Raw genomic sequence first — 26,048 nt, forward strand, 5'->3', positions numbered from 1 at the left:
AATCTCTACATTTGCTCATCCCTTTGAAGTCTCATTCTTTCAGAGATGGAACTAGAGGTTTCCTCCTCAAAATCTAAAATTTTCTCCTCCAGCTGCTTCAATCTATCTTCGATTTTGCCGAACATTTTCCTTATTCCATTTTTTTAAATTTATTTTACATTTCCTTAACTTAGAAACAATGTCAAGTGGGGGATTCCCATGCTAGTTTGTTTTGATAATGTCCCGATATTCAGGTTCCTTAGTCCACATGGGTAATAAATGGAATTGTTTAGGTCTATAGAGGATAGAGGGGTTTGTTTCTAAGACCAAGTTTCTCTAATACTTTGTGATAACCTTTTTTTGCCATTTGTCTAGGTGAAAGTAGAGCCCCCCGTTCTATCTTCATTAAACCATGATTTTTTATAAGTTGGTTTAAAGGTTTAGGTTTTGTTGGTTCCCCAACAGATGATTTAACTCGCTCAAGAACTGCTCTCTTTTACTCTTCAGTGGATGTCCATATACAAGACATAACCACAAATTCATACTAGCTAGTCCATATTTGATGTTAAGAATAATAAATTTGTCTGATTTATCAATTAATTGGAATGACAGATCACGTTTCCAACCATAGTAGAAACCTCTAGATAAACCTTTTGTTGGCACCCCACACCAGAAATCATATCCTATCCTTTTACTCGGTTTTCCTAATTTCTCTAGATTAGTCTTTGTTTCATAAAGGAAAACGACATCTGGGTTATGAATTTTTATTTGTTGTGTAAAAAATGGGTTGTATTGGGATCACAACAACCCTTTCATGTTTCAAGAAAATACTTTCATTTCTGAACCCAGGGATTTACTTGCTAAATGGTGAATGATAAGGAAAACTTAACGTAGATAATAACAAACGGGAGTAGACATTACTTGCATTCGTTCAAGGTAGTTGAGTATAAAGGAGTGGTTTTTAGGAATGGTTGGGGTTAGATCTCCAAGACCTCCATTGTAGATACCTTCTCCTAGCTTTTTGATGTCTATCAAGAGGCTGCCCTGGCCATTGAGAAGATTCTCCACAAACAGAAGCCACTCCTCCCACCATGAAGTTTCCATTTGCTGCATTTTATCTTGCGCTACTAGGCTTAGGGAGCCCCAACCGCTATAAGGCTCCAGAACGAAATCTTTTCCTTGTGGGATGGGAACCCTATTCTCCATACCGTCAGGTGTGAGGATGACCTTATCAACGTTTGCTATGCAAACAAGAGATTTGTATTTCAGGTTGAAAATATATTTCCTTGGTTGGCCCAACTTCGTGAGTCCCAGATCTGGATCCAAACACCCGAATCCTCTTGTTTTAGCGATATAAACTGCCCATTCCCTCTTATGCTAATTGTTCCAAGTCTTCATGTGGAAGGCTTGGTGGCACGATGTGAATACAAAAGATAAACTGAGGTTTCTTGAGATCCAAGACAGATATTGTACAATCTGTAATTCTGGAGAGGAAACTTGGCAACACTTATTCTTTGCAGTTTGGTTCGCAACACAAATCGGTGTCAACCCATCGGATGTTCGTGGTGTTCAATTGTCTTCGTTTGTTTATACTTTATAGATGGATTGGCACAACACTTAACTCTCTGGCTAAGGAAGTTCAAATGGGTTATGTTGCAATGTTCTTTATAATCTTTCACCTTATATGAGATACGAGGAATAACAAAGCTCATAATAAACAAATATTGGATCCAATCCAATTAGTGGATCTGGCTCTCTTATTGCATTCAAGTCTTAATAATGCTATGCATACATAGATCCCATCTTGTCATCGTCATTAGCAGATACCTCATATCATGTTTGTTGATGCAGGTATTGGTTTTATAGTGTTATCTAAAGATTTGAATGTCATATATGCTGAAGGAAGCAGAGTTCAGGGCTCTTCCGTAGCCCAAGCAGAATGGTGGGCCCTTCTCATGGGCCTGGAGAAGGCTATTAACCTGGGAACTAAGACCATCTTAACCTTTTGTGATGCAACTACTGTAGTAAATAGTTTGAAGGAAGATGGTACGGTTGACTAGAGTGTGATGCATATCCAAGAAGTCGGATCAAAATTAATTTTTTTTGATAATATATATATAAATATATGTAACCCATATCAATAGAAATGCAAACGCTGCTGCCCATACTCTAGCCTATCAAGCTTGTAAAGATGGACTGATTTGAAAACTCTATGTAATCTGACGGCTCTAGAATGGTATTATAGGGGGTTACTGTAATTTCAGATTTTTGAGCAGAGTACAGTCTATTGATCCCAAAAAATAAACGGACAAGCAGTTGCAGCTCAATACAAAATTTTGAATTCCACTTCAGACCTACAAAAAATTCAAAGTGTTACATCAATGCCCCCGTAAATTAATATCAATTCCGAGCTGTCACCTACCCATCTGTACAGCAATAGCGTCCAGCAGCATAGTCATATATCCGGACCGGCAGACTTGAAGTTACAACACCAAGCAAGTTCATTACGCGGGTTAATATTACTTCAATTTTCATCTCTACCAGAAACAGATTCAGCGATGTGCTTGGCTGTATGACCCGACAACGAACTTGTATTTTCCGTTATTAGCTTGCTTGAGCATCATTATTTCTGTGTGGGTTGCTATTGCTATCGCAGGGTTATCACAGATTGAATTGCCTAACTTAAAAATCACCGCAATTAAGCTTCTCCATCAACTTTCCTGTCTATGAATCTTTCGACTCCTTCAAAATTAGTTAGCTTGCCAATAGAACAGAATAATTGGCAGCTGTAAACCGAATTGCTCAACATTTCCATGGAGGAGTGCAGCGTCTGGAAGCAAAAAATGGAGCCCTAAAATGCCCGAATCTGTATTGAAATAGGGGAGAAGTCTCTAAACATGGCTAAGCAGTCGGTGGGATGGATCACGTTTCAGAAAAGATGGCTTTTGATGCTTCTCGTTGTATTTTCGATCTCGACAGCAATCGTGTTCGTAATCAGAGCCGCACTCGACTCGTGCGATCGGCATTTCGAAGATGCAGACGGCCGGATTCACTTAACCACGCAGATCAGTAGCATTTCAAATCCGCTCGGTTTCATGAAGTCGAAGCTCGTTCTTCTGGTTTCACACGAACTTTCTCTTTCTGGTACCCCTCCAACCTCATTATTTGTCCCTTCTCTATTCCAAGCAAATTTCTCCCCCTCGTTTCGGGCAAACATTTACATTTTCTTGCTCTGAGCGGTGCTTTAATAGTGGATAGCTGTCACAGTATATTTAAATGAAATAGATAGTTGGCTATGTTCTATGTTCATTAGTGTCAATTTCGTTGCTTCTATACTCAACTATTCATTTAAGTGAAGTACCTGACCGGAAAAGACAGATTGGTCTAGAATCTAGATTTTTCCCCTTTCTGTTTGAAGCTCACCAGAGCATTACCAGATACCCGGTTCATTGAGGTGGCCCGCTATTGGTTCAAGTATAATGTGAATGGTTACTTGTTGCATTCGTGACAATTATGGGGATGGGCGGTGAAAGTACATCCATCAGATTTGGAAGTTATATAAATTTTGCTTCTCTGCCATAGAAATTTGAACCATGAAGGTTCAATTCAAAACCTTTTATGAAAAAAAGTCCAATTCAAAACCTGTTCTCATCAAAAGAACAGTAGTTTGTATTATACTTGGAACATCTTTTATTGCACTTTCTGAATGATGCTTTTGAGAGTGGCTACCTTTGGTTACCATTCGTTGGAAACTAGATTAATTGTGTCAATCAGGCAATTTATGTTTCCCTGTTACAGGCATGGCTTTTTGGGTGTGCTGGGACTGGGAATTCTCAATGATCTCACTCCTCATTTCCCATGTTACAACCTTAGAAAATGTGCTAAATTAATGCACATGATGTTAATAATACAGATAGATTGAAACCTTTTTAACCACTAACCCACTTTTGATAGGAAGACTGCTTAATTTAATTTATCTCCTAAACTGTAAACAGGATTAATCAAATTGGTCCTTTAAATCTTTAGCTTTATGCTATGATGTTTGGATACTTCATATGCCCAATTTACCAAATGTCATATACGATACTTGTTGGATATGACACACTTAATATTGTGTGGATACTTCTAGATGTATAATGTATGCTATTGCGTTAATACTTTTGAAATATTTAAAATGGACTTCCCCACCTTTTGGATTCTTAAAACTGAATTTTGATGGCTGTAGCGTGGGGAATCCAGGGCCTTCTAGAATTGGGGGTGTGCTCAGGAGTGAGGAGGGGTTTATTGTAGCTTTGTTTTCAGGCCCTATTGGAGAAGGAGACTCATTCAAGGCTGAGGTCTTTGTGGCTTTGGAAGGAATCCAAAAAGCTAGGGAGCTGAACATCAGAAGTTTGGTCCTCGAAGGTGATTCAGAGGTGGTGATTAGATGGCTAAAGGAAGATAACAATAGCATGTGGATGTTTAGCAATTAAAGGAAGAAATCAAAATGGCTTACTAGGGATATTGAGGTGAAGTACAGCTGGTTGAAAAGAAATGCCAACTCACTTGCCGATGGACTAGCCAAACAAGGGGTGAATAGGGATTCTTTATTTTGGGCTAATTTCTAAGTATTGTATTGTTTTCTAATGGTGGGGAGCTAAGACATTTTATCTCTCCCTTTCTTGTATTTAAAATTTGACATCTTTAATAAAAGTTTTCAGTTATTGATAAAAAAAAATTTAAAATGGCATCATCATCACCCAACCTTTATCCCAACTATATGGGGCCAGCTACAAGGATCCTGTTTCTCCATTCCTTTTTGCTTAATGCCATTATCCATTGCTAAATTATTAGTGCTTAAATCATTTCTCACTACTTCAACCCATATTCATTTTGGTCTACCCATACCCCTTCTAGCCCCTTCAACTTGCAATAGATCACTTCTTCTTATGGGTGCTGCCAAAATTCTTCTATGCACGTGACCAAACCATCTTAAGTGATGTTTGGCATTGATGGTGATTTCCCAGAAATTGGTGCCATGTAGGATCCACATCAGAATTTGAAGAATCATTGATTTTTTTTTCTGTTTGGTTGGCCGATTATGCTGATTTCTGGGAAATTAGCCAAAAATCGATTATTGAAATCAGTCCTTTTCAAGGGATCACCTTTTCTGGTGATTTCCTGATTTTCAACTGATTCCGATTTTTTTTTGAGGATGACATGGCATTGAATAATAACTCTAAGACAAAAATAATCGGTCCTTGAAAATCAGTACCAAACAGACTCAAAGCTGATTTCTCAAAAATCAGCTTACATGGCATAAATGATACCAAACAACAATTTTTGATGATTATACAAAAATCACTGATTCCAGAAATCACTGATTTTTGGATAATCGGCAAGGAGAAATCATCATCGATGCCAAACATCACCTTAGTCTACTGTTTTATTTTATTGCCTATTGAAGATACTCCTAGGTTCCTTGACACGACTTCATTCTTGTTCCTATCCTTTGTGGTTTTTTCTACACATTTCTGCTACACTTATTTTTTTGGACCTGCTGTTTCTTGACTGCCCAACACTCTACTCCATACAACATAGTTAGCCTTACAACTATTTTATAGAATTTTCCTTTTAATGTAAGTGGTATTCTCTTATCCTCCATTTTTCCTGTCTTACTCTAATTTCTATGGTTGATGTCCTCCTCAATCTCTCCCTTGTTATGAATTATTGAACTAAGGTACCAAAAAAGGTCACATTGAGTTATCTCTTGGTCTCCAATCTCAAGTGTACCCTGATTTGCACTCCTAAAATGGTATTTTTAAACAAATTATATTGTAAAAAAAAATCTGCACATCTTAAAAATTTAATTAAATTTGGAAAGGAATAAGTCTTAAGAAATGAAGTCTAGCTTCAAAAACTAGATATAAATGTATTTAAGCATATTACATGGGATACCTGTATCCATATATGTGTTCAGGGTTTTAGGAAATGGAGAATCACATTCCCGTTTTTCATATCCATGTGTATGTCCATATCCTTATATGGGTACACAGGCCTTATGTATTCACTGAATTATCATTACGAGAATAGCCTCTTTTTAGGTGTCAATTTGGAAATGTTTCCCCCCTCATGTTAAGTGTGAGAGTTGTTCCTAAGAATTCCCTTCTTTTCATGGAAAACTAATTCTAGGACACTACTAGAGGTACTGGATTTTACCATTTCTTGATGCATACACACAATTTCCAATGCCTTTTGTTTATACATATTTAGTCAGGCTGTTTTTAGCAAATAACATTCTATTGCCCTTCATTTTAAACGTCTTTGCTCTTTCTTCTCTCTCTTTCTATTTATTCATTTATTTATTTTTGTGTTTATTGAATGTTAAAGGTTGACATCTTGGGTTATTTTCTAATTTGTAAGGCATTTAAAAGACAACATATTTATGCAGGTGGACCATTATTGCTGATGGAGTTGGCATTCCTATTAAGAGGTGTCGGTGCTCAAGTTGTTTGGATTACTAACCAAAAACCAATGGAAACAGATGAAGTAATATATAGTTTAGAGCATAAGATGCTGGACAGAGGAGTACAGGTAATGCATTACTCAAATATGTACTGTTTTTGACATTACTAGCATGTGAAGCTTTTCTATTTTTAATTTTGGTCTGTAAGCTGGTGGATACGGCACTTGTGGTGTAACTCTGAAAGTCTAAGGACAATGGCCATCCCAACCGGGAGAAGGAAAAGGGGAAAAGAGGAGCCTGCTGGATCCCTGGAGGGGCTGCTTAGATACCCTCTGGTGAGGGATTAGGCCACTGCAATTTGTCGGTTTTGGAATTCTGGTGGGAGGGAGATGGCACTGTAGAAGGGAGGTCAGGGAGACTGAGAGAGGTTATAGAAGGGGTTTCAGATCCCAGATATGTGATTTGAGAGAGAGAGACTCTCTCTCAGGCAGGAAAGGAAGCTCTGAAGTGAGAAAGGAAACTCACGTGGTCTAGGGTTATGAATGCCTTGTGGATCCTCTCAAGGGACCCCTATGTAAAGATTTTTCTTAGGAAGTTTTCTTTTCTAGAAAGTTCCTTTTTGAGTTTGTTATAGAATTGCCCAATTTGCGACACTTGGACTAGTTAGGGCCTTGCCATGTGTCCATGTGTTTACCTTGGTACTTGGGTTTATGTCCTTTCTAAGTCCTTAAGGAGAATGCAATGAGAAGTTGGGTGCGATGGGGTTAAGCGTCAATTTATGTATATGTGATAGGTGCAATGGGAGAGTGCTCTGTCTAAAGGCTACCTTGTTAATGCAATGATGCGGCAAGTGGTTGTCTTCGCATCCTGAACTGTGATGGATTGTGTTCATGTTACTGCATTGTTGTCCCATTGCACTGCTGTCGATGTGATGGCTAATCACAAATGGTACTAATCATTTGCGATTTTGATTGCTGGTTGACCTAGGGTACTTGCATTGTGAATGTTTGATGATGATGAATTTGTCTAAGTCTCCTTGAGTGTAAGGTTATTATGGATGGGTTGTGATTAGTTAGGCTTTTACCTGTGCTCGGGTGTTATTGTGCCCATGATATCGCAAGATTTGTGATGGTTAATTCTATGTACTTACATGGTCTTTTAGTAGCATTGTGTACAAAAATTGATTTTGTATATTTTCCTTTTTGATTGTTAATGAAAAAGAGAAAGAAATATTAAGAAAAGAATACAAGAGCCTCCTAATTCAAAGAAGGAGCCACAAAAAGGCCTGAAGGGTTCAACCTTCTCAAGGATAATTAATCTTAACATTTTTTATGTGAAAACTGTTTGAATTAGCAATGATGCCACAGTTACTGGGAAACCCATTTCATACATGAGTAGAAGTTTGTCCAATACATGCTTGGTGTGTGTAACATTTCTGCAAGGGGTATTTTTCCTTGATTGGACTAAGTTGTCTTGTTTAGGGATGTTTTTTGCTTTCATTTCTTATGTTGTTTTCAACACCTTTTCTCTTTCTGGAAACTACAGGTGATACTATTACAAAGAACATCTTGTTGAAGATGAAATAATGTAAAAAACTCTAGATTTTTTTTCCTGTCAGATTAATGATCCAATTCCATAGTGTAATGAATCTAATGAGCATTATCTTTTAAAATTTCATTCTGCTACTCTTAGGCATGAAGTTTCTACATTAGTCATTACCATTATTTTAGCATGTTTGTAAACTTTGTTGTGCATGTTTTTATTTTTTTTCCTTTTTATTGACTGTGCGTCTGTGCCCAAAAGCTGCTATGAAAAGTACAGATTTCTTTATGATATGTTTTTTGATCAGTAACTGAAAACTTTTATTAAATAAGAGAAATATAAGTACAAGAAGGGGGAGATAAATGTCTTAGCTCCCCACCAATAGGTTACAGAAAAAAACTTAGAAATTAGCCCAAATTAAAGAATCCCTATTCGCCCCTTGTTTGGCTAGACCATCAGCAAGTGAGTTGGCACTCCTTTTCACCCAGCCGTACTTCACCTCAATACCCCTAGTAAGCCATTTGAGTTTCTTCCTTTCATTGCTAAACCTCCACATGCTTCTGTTATCTTCCTATATCCATCTAATCACCACTTCTGAATCACCTTCAAGGATCAACCTCCTGATGTTCAGGTCCCTAGCTTTTTGGATTCCTTCCAGAGCTGTAAAGGTCTCAGCCTTAAGTGAGTCTCCTTCTCCAATAGGGCCTGAAAACAAAGCTAAAATAATCCCCTCCTCATTCCTGAACACACCCCCAGTTCCAGAAGGCCCTGGATTCCTCACACTACAGCCATCAATATTCAGTTTTATGAATCCATAAGGTGGGGACGATTTCCTTATGATATGTTCCTAAGTGTGGTTTGTTGATTTTTGTAGATCAGATTTATCCTCTTCAAATTTTGATGAATACGATGCAGCTACTTGTGAGCATTCTTCAAAATGCTGGATATCAGAATGTTGCTGATGTTTTGAACCTACCTGAAATTCTTTCTAGTATTGAAGAATCATGGTGCAACTGCTGATTAAAAAAAAGTGATTATGATGCAAGATTAATACTTGGTTTGTCATGTTTTGTTTACTTATTTTGAATGGTTTTTTGATATTGGAAAAAGGAAAGGAAAACCCAATTTGGATGGTAATGAATAGTAGTATGACAACACTTATCCAAGTATTCGGATATTTTTTATATATAATTTCTTATAATTTCAGTGACTTTGGTGCATAACTTTGCTTATTTCATTGTATTCTTTGAAATTTTGTTGAAAACTTCAACTTTTCCGATCTTGCTTCAATTTCCCCATATTTTTTGATAATTCAATATTTCAAGCTATTTTTGATGTCCTTAAAAGTATTTGCTTCTCCTTGTGCAGATATTTTCAGCATTACTGGAATTTTTGTACTTGCCTTTGAGTAATATAATGTGTTGGTTACTTTCTTTTGCCTCATCTTTTGGATTGCTTAGTTGCTATTTTTGGTGTTATCATATGGTGCTTAAAATCGGAAACAGCCTCAATGTGCATTTGCAGGGGTAAGGCTGTGCTCATCTGTCCTTCCCTAGATCCCGCATTGGCAGGAGCCTCAGGCACTGGGCTGCCCTATATGGTGCTTGAAAGTTCTATTACTTGCCTATGAGTAGCATAAAGTGTGGTCACTTTCTTTTGCTTGTGTTTTTGGATTGTTTAGTTTCTAATTTTGATACTTCCATTACAGTGCTTAAAAATTCTATGTTGTTTCAGCTCTGAACTAGGATTTGTTTCTTGATTCTATGATCCCAAATAGGATAAGAAACTATTGATGGAAAAGTGTAGATCCTTTCTCTTTGTCCCTACCTCAAGAACATCTTATATCACTGCAAAAAGTAACATTATATCACTAGATCCCGCATTGGTAGGAGCCTCGGGCACCGGGCTGCCCTATATGGTGCTTGAAAGTTCTATTACTTGCCTATGAGTAGCATAAAGTGTGGTTACTTTCTTTTGCCTAGAATTTTTTGGATTGTTTAGTTTCTCATTTTGATGTTTCCATTACAGTGCTTAAAAATTCTATGTTGTTTCAGCTCTGAACTAGGATTTGTTTCTTGATCCTATGATCTCAAACAGGATAAGAAACTATTTGATGGAAAAGGGAAGATCCTTACTCTTTGTCCCTACTTCAAGAACGTCTTATATCACTGCAAAAAGTAACATTATATCACTGTAATGAGGTTTTGTGGAGACAAGATGAAGGGTTATAATTTGGCATTTTGGTTCAGAGTGATGAGCTATTTGGCGGCGATGAGGAGTGGGTATGATCGTTAGGAACCATGGATCTTGTGATCTGATTTTTGGATTTGGTATTAGTGGGGTGCAAGTAGTTTAGATGTTTTAGAGGGCATATGAATTTGTTTGCAGGGCATATTTTTTGGAATCCGATTACCTTTGGGCTGTTTTAGGGATGATTAGGAGGTTAATAGGTGGTTTCAGTTTAAGATAGGATTTTTTTATTTGCTGGATTTTCAGGGGCTATTAATGAGAAGGGACGGTTGGTTTTATTGTATTTCCTTTTCTTTGTTTGTGAGGTCTTCATCTTGTCACCTGTCTCTGTGTCTTCTTTTTCTTTAATAAAATTTCTTGCTTTATTATAAAAAAACCATAGGAATTTCACTGCACTACTCTAACTGTCTGTACTGTTCTGAATTTATTCTTTTCTGAGAGTGAACCACTGCAAATTTAGAAAATCATGTTGATAGGACATTATTCCCATTTTATCATAACTGTGGTTGATAACAGTAGTTCTAATGATCATTGTCATTGAGTCCTTCATAGTATCAATTGTTGCATTTTAATTTTGGGCAGCTCAGTGAACGAGGCTCCCCCACCAATGCGGGGTCTGGGGAGGGACAGATGTTGCATTTTAATTATGCTTCTATCATTTCTTTTGCGGTTTAATGTGTGAAATCTTGTTACAAGAAACTTTTACATGTATGAAATAAGGATACTGTGATGCATGGAACCTGAAGCTTGTGTGAGAATGTTTCTGTTGAACAAAGACCTTTATTATTTAACTCTGATCTGTTGCATACATTTTATGCTAAACTTGGCTCTGATCTGGTTCAAATTTGTCTAGATTGTTTTTGTGTGTGAAATGCTCTATGTATATTCTGATTATGGTGATTTTGTTAGGTCCTTTCTGCAAAGAGTCAGGAAGCCATAGAAACCGCTCTTAAAGCTGATTTGGTTGTTTTAAACACTGCTGTTGCTGGGAAGTGGCTTGATGCTGTTCTCAAAGACGATGTTCCTCGTGTTCTTCCAAAGGTTTTGTGGTGGATTCATGAAATGCGAGGGCATTACTTCAAATTGGAGTACGTTAAGCACCTCCCTTTTGTTGCAGGTGCTATGATTGATTCACATACAACAGCAGAATATTGGAAGAATAGGACAGAAGAGCGTTTACGGTATGTCAACAAGAACCTATTGTCTTACTTTCTAATTGGATTGTTCCTAACAATGTTTTCAACCAGCTGGTCGAACTGTTCGAATTGTCACCCGGCCAGGATTCCGGGTCCGATTAAGTCAAGACCCGTCAGACGGTAAAAAACCATTGACTTAGTCAAGAACCGTTCAACCCATCTGGTTCGAGATCTATGTGTCCCAAGGAGCCATAGGTTCCTTGCCCCGCTTTTTTTTGCGAAAAACCCCGTTTTGGCCTCAAATTGTAAATTTTAATATTTTTATAAATAAACAAATTAAAAAACATAAATAAAATATAAAATAATACATATAACATATCTAAAACATATTTATACATTATTTATTGCTAAAATATATTTATACAGATATATACATATATATACAAATATATGTATATATATACTTAGTGCATATATATATGCTGATGTGGCATGGTCCGAACCGTTCGACCTGGCCGATCGAACCAGTGACCCACGACCCGGAGGCAAAAATGGTTCGGCATCCGGGTTGGTTTTCAAAACATTGGTTCCTAACACCTCTGTGTGCTGTTCTCTATTGCAAGTTAACCAGATTTTGGGGCTTTTCTGTTACTGTCTTTATATATCATCATCATCTAAGCCTTGTTCCAACTATATGAGGCCAGATACATGAATCCTGTTCTGTCATTCCATTTCTGTTCAGTGCCATACCCATTGTTAAACTGTGGGCCCTTAAATCATGTCTCATTACTTCAACCCTTGTTCTTTCTGCCCCTTCAGCTTGTGACAGATCACTTGATCACTTCTTGTTACTTATGTTGTAGATAGTCTTCTCTACATATGCCCAAGCCATCTTATTCTACTTTCCCTCATTTTATCACATATTGAAACTACTTCTAGGTTCCTGTGAATAAGTTCATTTCTGATCATATGCTTTGTAGTTTTCCTACTCATTCATCTTAACATTCACATTTTTTCTATACTCGATTTTTGGACATGTTTCTTGTCTGCCCAGCATTTGCTGGCCTTGTAACCATTTTATGAAAATTTCCTTTTAGCATAAGTGGTATTCTCTTATCACATAAGACTTTGGATGCACCACTTCACTTTGCCCATTCTACTCTAATTCTATGGGAAACATCTCTCTTAATCTCTCCCTTGTTATGGACAATAATTGAACCTAGGGAATGGAAGAGGTCACACTGAGTTAACTCTTATTCTCAAATTTTAAGTATACCTTAATTGCACTTCTATTATTATTAAGTTTTCATTGCATATATTCTATTTTAGCCTATTTATTTTAAAATCTCTTGTTCTAAGATGTTTGTCCATAAACCTAATTTTGCATTTAATCTTTCGTTAGTTTTATCAATTAGTACTATGTCAATCTGCAAACAACAAGCATCGCATGCCCTCTTCTTGAATATGTTATAAGGAAGTGTTGTGTATTGGTGAAGACCCATTGTAACTATAAAATCTTATGTTTCTCACGTAGGTGTTCTAACATCAATTGTTGCACCCGCATATATATCCTTAATCACATCCATATGCCTATTTAGCATTCCTTTCTTTTTCAAAACTCACCATGTTATCTCTCCAGAGACTTTATTATATGCTTTCTTTAGATCAATGAATACCAATATGAAAATCTCTCTTCTGTCTAAACTTTCCTATAAATTGTTTCAATAGAAAGATGACTTAAATGGTTGATCTCCCTGGCATAACCCAAGTTGGTTTTCTAATATCCTAATCCTTGTTTCATGTTGTAACCTAGTCATAGGCTTTCTCTAGTGGCTAATGAGTGTGCCGTAGGAAAAAAAAAGGAAAAGTGGAGAGAAGAGTTTGGTATATAAAGTGGATTTAGAGAAAACCTATGGCCTAGTGGATTGGAAAGTTCTATAAATTCTAGAGAGGCTTGATTTTGGAGCAAAGTGGAGATTGTAGATTAAAGATTGTGTTAGCTCAACTCATTATTCAATCCTCATCAATGGTGTGGCAAAGGATTTCTTCCCGGCCAAGCGAGGAATTAGGCAAAGAGACCCCTTATTCCCTTTCCTTTTCACTTTATTGGTAGAGGTTTTAAGCAAAATGATGGTGAAAGCAGATTTATAGGGTTTGATTAGGGGGTGGGGAATTGGTAGAAATCAAGTGGTTGTTTCCCATCTCCAATTTGCCAATGCTAACAATACAATTCTGTTCTATGAGGTTGTTAATGTGGAAATGGTGAGAAGCTTGAAGATTTGATTAACAACTTTGTGGGATTGATTGGGTTGAGGATTAATTGGATTTAGAGTAGAATTGTAGGGATCAATTTGGAATAAGGGGAACTGCTGAGGTTTGTTGAGTTACTGGGTGTGAAGTTGTAAATTGGCCTGTAATATTCCTTTGGGAGGGAACCCTAGTTCTGATGGATTTTGGAAGCCAATAGTAGAGAGGTTTGCAAGGAAACTAGAGCTTTGGAAATGAAATTACCACATTGGCAAATTTTGCCATTTATTTCCTCTCCACGTTCTGCATCCTAATTAAGATAGCAAGACAACTAGAGAAATACATGAGGGACTTTCTTTAGGAACCAGGAGAGGATAAAAAGGACCACCTAGTTAAATGGGAACAAGTTAGCAAACCTAAAGAAAAAGGGGCTTAGGGCTTAGGGCTAGGAAACATAGCCTTTAGAGGTTCTTCTTTGAGAGTGATAGGTTGTGGCAGATAATAGTAAGCATTCATGGGTTAGAAGGTAATGGTTGGAATGATAAAGTTGCCCCCCCCCCTCAACTCTTCTTCAGCTTCCCCTTGGAAAGCAGTTCATGAAGTTTTGATGTGGGAAGGGGTGATAAAGTATGATTCTGGGGAGGTTTGTGGCTACAGGGAAATCCACTTGAAGGCCAATTTCCTGAACACTTTGCTCTCCTACTCTTTACTTAAGGGTGATACTGTCTAGAATGGGAAGACCTTCTCTCACTGGTTTAAATTGGAACTTGGGCTTTAGAAGAGGTTTAAGGAAATGTTCTTCCTTGGCCCACCTACTCAAACATTTTAAGGCAAGTCTCACTGGACCCTTCCCTTGAAGACTCTAGAATTTGGTTAGTTTTACTAGATGGCCTTTTCACTTGCTCCACTTTTTTCAAACTCCTTGCCTTGCTTAACCCTCAAGGGGTGGACTTCCCAGTGAAAGAAATTTGGAGTAAGCTTATCCCACCTAAGATTCAAGATTTCCGTTGGGAAATCTTTCTTGGTAAGGTAAATACTTGTGATATGCTGCAGAGAAGAAAGGCTTATGTTTGCCTTTCTCCTCACATGTGCTTCTTGTGTAGGAACAGTGATGAGACCCTATCTCATTTATTAACCTCCTGTTCAGTTGTTAATAGAATTTGGGAGTTTTTTTGTTCTCTTTCTTGGTGCAGGTGGGACCCCCCTCAAGATGTGGTGGGCATTTTCATTCCTAACATCTTGAGCCAATCAAAGAAAAGAGGAAAAGCACTGTGGAGAGCCACTAATGCAACACTTTGCTAGGTGGTATGGGAAGAAAGAAATAGTAGGGTCTTCTTTGAAAGAAGCTGGACTTTGGAGGAACTGATGGTCAACATAAAAGTAAAGGTAGATCTATGGGTTAAGACGTTGGATGGCTTCCAAATCTTTTCAGTCACTGACATTTTAAGAGCTTAGACCAAAGTAGCAGTCTTTGAGAGCAAAAGACAGAATAAGAATGGATTGAAAACCCCTAGAAGGTAACAAAGTCAAGCTGAACTTTGAAGGGAGCTCCCTTGGAGGTATGGTAGGAATAGGAGGGGTAATCAGAAATTCTGAGAGGAGAATCTTGGCTCTGCTTTCAGGGTCAATTGGTTTGGGAAATTCTTTGAAGGATGAACTGTTGGCTCTGCTGCAAGGTCTCCGGTTAGCAAAACAGTTGGGTTTTAGAATGATTGAGGTGGAAGGGGATTCAAAAGTAGTCATATCATGGGCAAATTGCAGTAGCATACTCCTTGGACTTTTAAACAGGTGACAAGGAAGTGAAAGTGATTGCAAAGGATATAGAGGCTGAATTTAAGTGGGTCAGATGGAGTGCAAATTGGTTCGATGATTCCCTTGCTAAACAAGGGGTTATGAGGAAGCAATTATTCTACACTGCTATGTAATTTGGGTTTGAAAGTAGGGAACAACATTTCTATCATCAAGTTGTACTACCCACTTATTTAATCAAATCTAATAAAATGAAATATGTTTTCTGCTGATAAAAAACCATTGCTCAGTTATTTTTTCCCATAGTTTCATAGTGTGGCTTATGAGTTTAATCCCATGATAATTTTTACAACTTTGGGTATCACCTTCCTTTTTAAATTTAGGCACCATAATGCTCTTTCTGCATTCATCAGGCATCTTTGTCATTTTCATTATCTTATTAAATATTTTAGCTGGCTATAATAGGCTTACCTCTCCCATACCTTTTCCAAACCCCTACTGGGATACCATCAAGTCTTGACATTTTTAGTAATATTAGAGTTATAATCCCTCCTCTACTAGCACCCTTTATATGTCTATGGTTTACCTTTTGAGCCAAAGGTAATTATTGTATTTTGTATCTATATAATTAATGTATAAAAAGGATTGTGTTAGTCACTTACGACGTATGCCCAATACACAAAAACATTAGGCTCACTACTTTTCTTCTCAGGTAAGTATTGTCTCAAAAAAAGTTTGATGAATTTCTTTGAAGATCTCCAGCACTGACAACCACTACTAAGTTGCATCCTTTACTCTTCTGATCAGCTCATCCATGGAGCTGCTTTTGTTCTCAAATATTCTACAGTTTATTTCACTCCAAATACACCAAGATACTGTTACTGGAATTGTAACCCACAGCCTTCTGCTCCTCCTGCTTAATCCCTTTAAGTTCCACCCCAGCCTTCCTTCAATGATTTCGAGTGACATCAGAAAAGATTCAAAGCTTTGCAGAAATGATTGTACACCTCTCTTGTCCTGAGATAGTTAAGAAATGAATGGGTTGCTGCTTCCTTCTCCTCAGTAGACTAATTCCCCTTCTTTCTAGACTGCCCCTTGTCAAACATGTATCTAATACTACTATCCAAAATAAGAAAACTACTTTGGGGGGAATTTGAGGAAGCCAAATTCTATATGTTTTCATTTAGTAATTTTTCAAAATATCAACTTATTTTTAGTAATATTGTCTTGATATGTAAAACGCCAATAAATTTTTTGGCTTTATTTACTGGTTTATCCTTAACAGTTATTTGCTATTTTCTGTCAAAAAGAAAGCTAGCTGTATGCTTTTCTAGTTGCTTAGGTATATTTTTTAACTCTCTTCTTTTCTATTTTTATTTTCATCCAAACCTTGTCTTCTTTTTTTTTTTATTTTTAATTGGATTTAAACATTATATGCCAGGAGTTGCAGCTGCTTCCTAGAAGAGTTTTTTTTTTTATATTGGAAAGGAGCGATAATCTCTTAATAGGATGTTTTCCCCCTCCCTTAAGCTTTTGACTTGGGGATGTATGTATTATGGCGTTCATCTATGGGTGTATAACTGGTCTCATCTGTACATATAAAAAATGTAAAAGCTTCTTTAAACAAGTTTTGCTTTTTAAAAGAGATTCTTTATGCTACCACTTGTCTGGTGTATTCTATAGTGTAAAATTTCACTTGTTCTCTTAATATTTCTTTTATACAGATTTCTCTCATTATTTTCATTTTTGGCTTTGCAGGATTAAGATGCCTGAGACCTATGTTGTTCATCTTGGAAATAGCAAAGAATTGATGGAAGTAGCAGAAGATAACGTGGCCAAAAGGGTTCTCCGGGAGCATGTCCGAGAATCCCTTGGAGTTCGAAATGAAGATCTACTTTTTGCCATCATTAATAGTAAGCCTTCTATACTTTGACTATTTTTCTTCTCTCTCTGTTTTCTTTTACTAATAAGTGATGATTGGTTGGCATTTTGTCACTTTTCCATAGATTTGATAGTAATATACTAATATTGTGGGCCCAGTTATTTGTTAGTGCAGGAAACTCCTTTGCTTAAAATGATGTCATTTTTTTCACCTTGTCCAAAACTAATTGAGGTTGGACACACATATCAATTGGTTAATTTTATTTTTCCCTTTTCCTAATTCTTGGTTATCTTGGATATTACAAAATTATATGAAAGGATATTCTTCCTTTTTCCCATTGTACTTGTGCTTTTTTCCACTGAAAGCTGCTTGGGACATTTATTTCTTTTGAGCACTGAGCACAGGATAACTGCAGGTGTTTCACGTGGGAAAGGACAAGATTTATTTCTCCGCTCCTTCCATGAAAGCTTGCAGCTGATCCAACAGCAGAAGCTAAAGGTGCCATCCATGCATGCTGTTGTAGTGGGAAGTGACATGAATGCTCAGACCAAATTTGAAACAGAACTTCGCAACTTTGTAATAGAGAAGAAAATTCAGGATCGTGTTCATTTCGTTAACAAAACACTTACTGTAGCTCCATATCTTGCTGCAATCGATGTGCTTGTACAGAACTCTCAGGTACTTAATGCATGCCTGTAAATTTCAATTCCTGTTTAAAACAAAAAATCTATTTATTTCCAGGATTTTGTAGCCTTCCATAAGGTATGTCTTTTATATTCCTACTAATGTTTCTTTTTATCTTCAAATAAAAAAACAAGTACTCTTGTGGTTCAGAAGAGTTATTGTATGCGTTCATTATACTGATAAAAGTGTACAGTCTGGATGACTGCAGTTCCATTAACCCCATAATTTTTATGAAGTCTCACTGGCTTGTGCAATGGGATTCACAGCAATTATGAAAAGAAGAAGACAAACCTGTATTTATTATTGTTTTTCATGAAGAACAAAACCAGGGTGTATATAGATAAAACAGAAGACATATAACATCTCCATATCCTTTTTGCTTCAGGTGTAAAGGATTTAAAATTGTGGCTCACTGGCTCTGTTTCCAGCATCGAGTACTACTAATTCTAATTAAGTTCAGGTTCAATTCTAAGAACTTCTAGAACAAGTAACAAATTGGAATTATCTGAAAAGCTGTCAAACTTCCAACTAAGCTGATTTCATGCTGGCTCCCCTGGGGCATGTGACTGAGCCTAACCATTCTTCAGGTGGATTAAATTTCTACTACATGTCGCTCAGTTGGAGGTTCATTGACTGGTCCAATTCATGGGCAATGATAGGCCTACTAATGCCATTAGTGACTGGTCAGAAAACCTATTTCTGTGGTTATTTTCTTTTACTCCTAATCATGGTTTCAAGCTTCATCATAAAATCTGTACAAACATAATCACTGCTCTATATCTAGCAAAGCAAGGTGTAAATCAGAGTCTTTGTTTTGGGCTGTTTTGTAACTTGATTTATGATGAGGGGTGGTCACCTTATGTCCCTGTAGGTGATTGTTGTATTTCTGTTTTTAAGCTAATGAAAGTTACCGTTTCCTATCAAAAAAATCACTGCTCTATATGATTTATAGTATCTGTGGACTCTGATACCTTTGAACGCAATTAACAAAATGGGTTAGTGGTAATAAAGTAACTTAGCTAATTGACAGGTCACAAGTTCAAATCTTATGATAGACATTTGAAGTTTCTGAGCATTTACTGACCTGGGTGGGTCATTAAAACCGGTTAAATTATCAAAACCCATCCGGTTTTCAACAGTTCTGCCAGGTTTTGACTGGTTCTAAAGGTTTTCCAGAAATTTGAAGCCTGGACTTCTAAAAATCCAGAATGGTCTCTGGTTGACTGGTTCCCGGGTCCAACGGTCTGACTGTCAGGTCTGGTCCGGGTCTTAAAACAATGTTATAAGCATTAAAAGAAGCAAGCTCTCTGATGCTTCCATAGTTTGTATTTAGTTTCAATAATTAAATCAAACATTTTATTAAAAGGAAAAGTATAACCAGAGTATGACCAGTGCTTCGGCTTCCTTAGGTTTTATTATAGGATGTACTTGACTTGTTGAATTCTTTGTCCCCTTCACTTGTTGAATTCTGTAATCACTCAATACAGCATCTTTCTCTCTTCTCCTGTTGTTCTATGAAGAGATGCTGCTTATATTTCAAGCCATGGATACATAAACCATGGAAGACTTAGAAAGTTGCATCTTTGTTTGTGAAGCTTAACCTTTTTTACTTTTTTCTGTGTAGGCTAGGGGAGAATGCTTTGGTAGGATTACCATTGAAGCTATGGCATTCCAGATACCTGTATTAGTAAGTTCCATTTTAGCTACGAAATTAAATTAATTCATATCAGTATATGCACGTTTGTTAATGTTAGCTTTGTATAAATAGTAGAATGTGCATACTTTTCTTGTTTCCAATAATTTCTTTATCTGTTTTACAATTTTTATATGTAAAATTTGATTATTCTGATTTCTGATTCATTTCTTTATCTGCTTTATGTGAAACTGCCTGATGCATGTCCTTTGTGCAGAGTGCTTCTTTCTAGCTTAGGAACTCTGTGGATTTGCATTCTAGGACCTGTTAACATTTTTCAGAGGAACCGTACACATTGCAAGTTGGTTTAGGGGTTAATACTTAATGGACACCAATTATTTTGGGCTGAAATATGGTACTTATACTAAGAGAAGGGATAGGTGGAGTAAGTCCAGCCTATAAAATGGGTGCATACTTTTGTACATATGATTCTTTATTTAAGGCAGTAAAGTGATTCAGTTGCCCATAAAAAAAAGGTTGAATTAAGACAGTGGACTTGGATTCTTGGAAAGATAAAGTAAAAATAGAGAACATTGAAGCCTATTACCAAACAGATTTTCCCAAAGTGGTTAAAAAGGCCGTCATAACATTCAAAGAGGAATGTTAGAATTAAGTATTTAAATGCAAAACTTGAGATCTGCTGAAGAGAAAAAGTGATACATTAGGAATTTCTGTATTTCATTTGACAAATTTTGGCAATCATCTCATTCCATGCCAATAGAACTTGGACATAATTATACTGGATGACTATTAGGGTGACCATAGTCTACAATTATAAATGTTGAGCAATCAAGAAATGGAACATAGGATAAATGTTTTGAGATAGATGGATGAGAAGTGATATTTAGTGGATGAAACTAAATATCAGTATACACGAAGGGCTCTTAGAGATTAGGGTTTGCTTCAGTTGACAACAAGGTTAAGGACACCGGCTAAAGATGGTTTTGCATGTGAAACAAAGACTAGTTAATACACTAGTGAGAGAGTTGCATGTTCGAGTTGAAGGCTCTACAAGGTGCTTCATTTGGCCTTGGATAGAGGTGTATGAAGAATCAATATTCGTGCTGCCAATCACATATGTGGGTAAGATGGATGTCAATGATTATATGTGATTATGTGTAAACCATGCTTTATGGAAGAGTATTAGGCAATCAAGAGACAATGAATCCATAGAATAAACCTGCCTATACTTTTCTATAAAGGTGGAAATCTGAGCTGGATCAGAAACTTGAAAATGGTAATACAACTCTTTGAACAGATGTCCAATCTGGCCCTTGAATTACCTAGGCTTACCTTTGGGAGACAACCCTAAGAAAGGTAATTTTTTGGAATCCGGTGGTGGAAAGATTTGAGAGGAGACTTGCTTCCTGGAAAAAGAACTATCTTTCTCTTGGTGGGAGGATCACACTAATTAGGGCTACCTTAGCCAACTTACCCATTTACTTCTTGTCAGTGTTCAAGATTCCAACAGAGATGTCTAATAGTTTGGAAAAGATAATGAGAGACTTTCTGTGGGAGCTAGGAGAGGAGAAGAGGCACCATAGAGTGGGTTGGGAGGTGGTGGTTAGAAGCAAGAGGTTAAGAGGGTTAAGGCTTGGGAACATTAGAAAAAGGAGTGTGGCTTTATTAGGGAAATGGTTATAGAGGTTCTCTTTAGAAAAGGAGAAATTGTGGGCTAAAATTGGTGAGCATTTATTGATAAAAAAAAATTGGTGAGAAATCATGGGCTGGAGGACAATGGATGGAATGCTGGAATTCTGGCAAGGACTACAAGTGCTTCACCCTGGAAAGCCATCCATGACTTATTACCAGTCTTCTCCCCTTTGATCAGGTATGATTTGAACTCAAGCAACCTCATAAAATTCTGGGAACAGACTTGGGTGGGGAATTCCCCATTGAAGGATCAGTTTCCATCATTGTGTGCTCTCTTTGGCCTGAAATGAGCCCATATCATCCTTCATTGTCCCTTCATCTTCAAACTCTAGGATTGGATGAAATTTGGGTTTGAGAAGGGCTGTTAGAGATACAGACCTGAACTGCACCTTGACTCTCCTAGGTGTTCTTGAAATTTTTTTCTTGGACCCCACAAAGAAGACACCAGAATTTGGACCCCCACACCCTCGGAATCTTTCTCTTGTGCCTCTTTCTTTAAAGTCTTGACTCAGCCAGACAGACCCGTAGGCTTACCTTTCCTTGTTAAAGAGATTTGGTACAAGCCAATTCCTCCTAGGGTTGGGAGTTTTTGTTGGGAATCATTTCAATGTAGAATCAACACTAGTGATCTGCTTCAAAGAAAAAAAAAAGACCCAAGATTTGTTTATCCCCTCATAGGTGTATTCTCTGTAAAGCTGAAGGGGAGACTGGTTATCACCTATTCACCTTCGGCTGTGTTTGGTTGCAGTGCAAATTTATTTGCACTAATACAAATGCATGGGAGTGCAAATGTAAAAAATGCAAATTCTTATTTAATTTTGTTTCGGGCTTTACTTTGTTTTGCTTTCGTGTCTTAATTTATTTCATTTGTACTGCAATCAAACAAACTAAGCTAAAATTTGAAGCAAAAACAGGTCAGAATTTACACTCAAATCATTTGCACCGCCATGGTTTTGCATCAGTACAAATTGATTTGCATCGCAACCAAACACAGCCTTCTGATTTCTTGCTAGTTTGCCAAAACTATTTGGGAATGGGCATTTTCCCTTTTTGGGATTGGGTGGATCCCCTGTGAATGTGCAGTCTTTTTTCTTCTTCATTCTTCAGGTGGCATTTGAAGAGAGGTAGGACTATGGAGATGCCTAAGGGCTGCTGTGGGAAGAAAGGAACTCAAAACTTTTCTCTGAAAGAGAGAGAAGCGTTGAAAATTTGATTCACATAAGGGTGGTACAGTGGTTGAAATCCTCGGATTTATTCACAGATTTTACAGTGGATGATTTGTTGACAAAATGGAGAGGGATTGCTAGCTGTGCCCAAGTCAAAACGGGTCTAAGTCTGTCTTGGGGAACGGGATCTGGTCCTCACAAATGGGTGCCTCACAGTCACATTCACCGCGCATTGGGAACATCTCCTGTGAATAATAACTTATAAGTACAGGAGATGTTCCCAATGCATGGTAGGATGTGCATTTGAGGTCAGTGTGAGGAGCAGATCCGGTCTCCTGTCTTGGACCCCTCCCCCCACTGGTTTTATAAAGCTGAACTTTGATGGTAGTAGTAGAGGGAACCTTGGGCATTCAGGCATTGAGGGTGTATTTAGGGACGAGAATGGAACTGTTTCAGCTTTGTTCTTAGGCCCAATTGGGGTAGGTGACTCTCTCAGGGCTGAGATTTCTGTGGTCTTGGAAGGTGCTCAAAGGGCAAAGGAAATGAACATTAGAAGGCTTGTAATTGAAGGGGGGATTCAGAGGTGGTGGTAGGGTGGCTAAAAGAAAAAATTCAGATGGTTGGTTAAGGACATGGAAATAAAGTTCAGTTGGGTGAAGAGATTTGCTAACTCATTTGCTGATGGGTTAGCCAAGCTAGGGGTGATCAGGGAATCTATATTTTGGGCTCAGTTGTAATTCTGGTCTTTCTCACTTTGGGGGCACTAGCCTCTGTTGGGGGAGTTAAGAGAGTTTATCTCCCCCTCTTTGTAATTAATTATTCTGCTTGATTAATGAAAGTTTTGTTATTGATCAAAAAAAGAATAAACCTACCTATATTTCCCATAGTGGGAACTTAGTTTCTTGCATTCTTCTTTAACTTAATAAAGTTCTCACTAGCAATAGCATTAGGGTACATCCCATTTTTAATAAAGGGGAACACTCTAGTGAATAGGCCAAAAGTGATATTTGAAAAGACAGGTACCCCCATGTGCCTTTATACTTTATAGGGTACCTTTTGTCTTTTTCACAAGGGGTGTTCCTCGTTTATCAAATTTGGGTGTGCCCTATTCATCCCTCATATATATATATATATATTTTTTTTGTGGTAAAAGCCTGGGAAGATCACCTTAGGAATTTGGAATGGCCTGAGTAATTTAAGGATTAGATTGAAAATAACATTTCTTGCAGGTCCACTAGCTAGGGTAATGCTTGTCTTTGTTCAGGTATGGCCCTCTATTTCTTTTGGTGAATTAACAATTCTAGTTTGGTTAGAAAACTGCATAGATGATTAAGAGAGAATGAGAGGCAAAGAAAAACAAGATAAAAAGGAATATTTTCTTATAATGACAGTATTATTAGCCAGTTAAACACTCTGGTCCACCTTGTTATCTTCAGGAGGTTTCTTCACCTTCCTATTCTTCCATTTGTGGAATTTTGGGGCCGTAGCATACTAGTTATATTTTAGAAAACAAATGCTGCCTTCTGTCTGTGGAGGTTGGAAAAATAAAGAGGCAAATGTGGTCGTCAGTCCTTAGTGAGTTCAGCAATTGCAATTTCAATAGTTTTAAAGGGTAGTGGGGCTCTATTATCTTAAATCCTCCCTCTGATAGTTTGCGTGCATGTCTCATCACCTTTTGTGTGTGTAGAGAACGAGGATGCATGTATGGCATTTCCAAGTATATAACCCGACTTCCGGTCATTGGCTACTGCAGTGGTTTATTGGTGCTGAATTTTTTTTTTTTTTTTTAATATGATCTCTGCCTTTGTTTCCTTTTTTTCTCAGATCCTTCTATTTACATGTTGCTTACTAGTTTCAGCTTTTGTCATGTGTTTTTTTTTTTAAGCTTTTATTATATGTTAAAGCATATGCACATCTGCGGATGTAGCAAAAATGTCGTCTGTCAAGATAAACCTTAGATATTGTCCTATTGTTGATTCTAGTCAACATGGGTTATATGGTCGTCATCTGGACTTCGAAATAATAAACCACATCCTGGATAAGTCACACAATGTCAAAACACTGGATTCTTTATCCAACTGGCATCAGATGGATCTACCTCTAGTTTCTGTATAAATCAAAGCTCTTGATTGGATGGATGTGACGACTACATCTGGGGCTGAAAGGCAATTGATGCCTGACATTCAGATACACTGATATGATTAATCATTGTCTCCACATCCTGATCGACCACCAAAGTTTGTGTGTGCATGCGCATCTCATTAACCATTATTCAATTATCACGGGGTCATATTTCCTTTATCTTTGTTGGCTTATCTGATATATGTCTAACATTATTATGTATATTGCTGGCAAAAAAATGGTCAGGGAACGGCTGCCGGAGGCACCACAGAGATTGTAGTTAATGGATCAACAGGTTTGTTGCATCCTGCTGGAAAAGAGGGTGTCACACCTCTTGCAAAAAACATGGTTAATTTTGCCACACATGTTGAAAGGAGGCTGACAATGGGAAGAAAAGGATATGAAAGAGTAAAAGACAGGTTTTTGGAACACCACATGGCACAGAGAATAGCGTTGGTTTTAAAGGAAGTGTTGCACAAGGCCAAGGGCCACTTTTAGGTTGCAATGCCTGAGCCCCTCTACCATCAAATGGAAAATTTAACATTCTTGATTTTAGTTCGGAAAGTTGGGAGTAAATCACTTTTAAGTGCTAGTATCTGATACTTCCCAAATTAGGTTGTATGACTTGTATCATTTTTCCCTTCATCATTTCCTTTATTTTCTTCTCTTATGGTTTGAAATTATGTCTGTACATAAAGAAATGTTTCAGCAGTCAATTTGTTCCAAGTCTCAACTTCCACATCATCTCCTACTGTTCAGACCTTAAAAAACAATCTATTAAGCTCGATACTTTAACGGAAAACCGTGGATTGGATTTGGCAGAAATCAGGTTCCACTAATGGATGGAGGGATCTCGCTGGAACAATCAGTACAGTAGAAACTTTCAACATTCTGTATGTAATCTGGGAGATTTGGAAATGTAGAAACTCCAATTTCCAAAGATTCAAGCACCTTAGCTAGTCATGCCATGCTTCATACAATTTTTACCCCATTAACCAGAGCTCGATGGCCTTTCATAGTTTCATGGGTGATTAGACCTGGCAATTGGGTTGGGTGGGTCGGGTTTGGGTTGGGTTAAGGTACTTTGGGTTGATTTCGGGTCAGGTTGTCAAGTGCTAGACCCTAACTCGAATATTTAGGGTTAGGGTTGACCTATGAGTCAATTCGGGTCATTCCAAAAAATAATTGAAATTAAAAAAATAAAGAAAAATTACATGAAAAATGTCAAAATTAAAAGAATTAACCTTAAAATTCTAAATATAAAATAAAAAAAATTGAACATTTAACAATTTAAAGAATAAATAATAAAAAATAGAGACTAAATAGAAAAAATTAAAGAATGGAGACTTCTAACAATCCATAAATAATCCCAATTAGACTTGACAATCGGGTCAATGGGTTGATCCATAACTTAACCCATTTTTTTGAATCGGGTCAGGTCATATTCACATTCGGATAGCAAAATATGAGACTCTTGCCTTGTTTTTTCGGGTTGGGTTGG

The 26,048-nt window shown here is 37.3% G+C and overlaps 1 protein-coding gene across 1 annotated transcript; it reads left to right on the forward strand.

Annotated features, from left to right (window-relative positions):
* The first annotated feature begins 2,463 nt into the window (after nucleotides 1–2,463).
* LOC104595609 (uncharacterized) lies at nucleotides 2,464–25,291 on the forward strand. Its single transcript, XM_010256402.3, has 7 exons — nucleotides 2,464–3,123; nucleotides 6,410–6,552; nucleotides 11,126–11,397; nucleotides 17,107–17,261; nucleotides 17,646–17,908; nucleotides 19,539–19,601; nucleotides 24,794–25,291. The coding sequence occupies exons 1-7, from the start codon at nucleotides 2,877–2,879 to the stop codon at nucleotides 25,043–25,045; spliced, it is 1,395 nt and encodes a 464-aa protein (XP_010254704.1). The 5' UTR covers nucleotides 2,464–2,876; the 3' UTR covers nucleotides 25,046–25,291.
* The last annotated feature ends 757 nt before the right edge of the window (nucleotides 25,292–26,048 follow it).

This window comes from Nelumbo nucifera, chromosome 5 (genome assembly GCF_055504915.1).
Source record: "Nelumbo nucifera cultivar China Antique chromosome 5, China Antique-T2T, whole genome shotgun sequence".
In the NCBI taxonomy this organism is placed as follows: Eukaryota; Viridiplantae; Streptophyta; class Magnoliopsida; order Proteales; family Nelumbonaceae; genus Nelumbo; species Nelumbo nucifera.

What these genes read in the sequence shown, in the direction of transcription:
- LOC104595609 (XM_010256402.3), top strand. Translation starts at nt 2,877, where the DNA reads ATGGCTAAGCAGTCGGTGGGATGGATCACGTTTCAGAAAAGATGGCTT. An exon ending in TGCTTGTACAGAACTCTCAG is followed by an intron (nt 17,909 to 19,538) that starts GTACTTAATGCA and finishes TTTTCTGTGTAG; the next exon opens with GCTAGGGGAGAATGCTTTGG. An exon ending in CATTCCAGATACCTGTATTA is followed by an intron (nt 19,602 to 24,793) that starts GTAAGTTCCATT and finishes AAAAATGGTCAG; the next exon opens with GGAACGGCTGCCGGAGGCAC.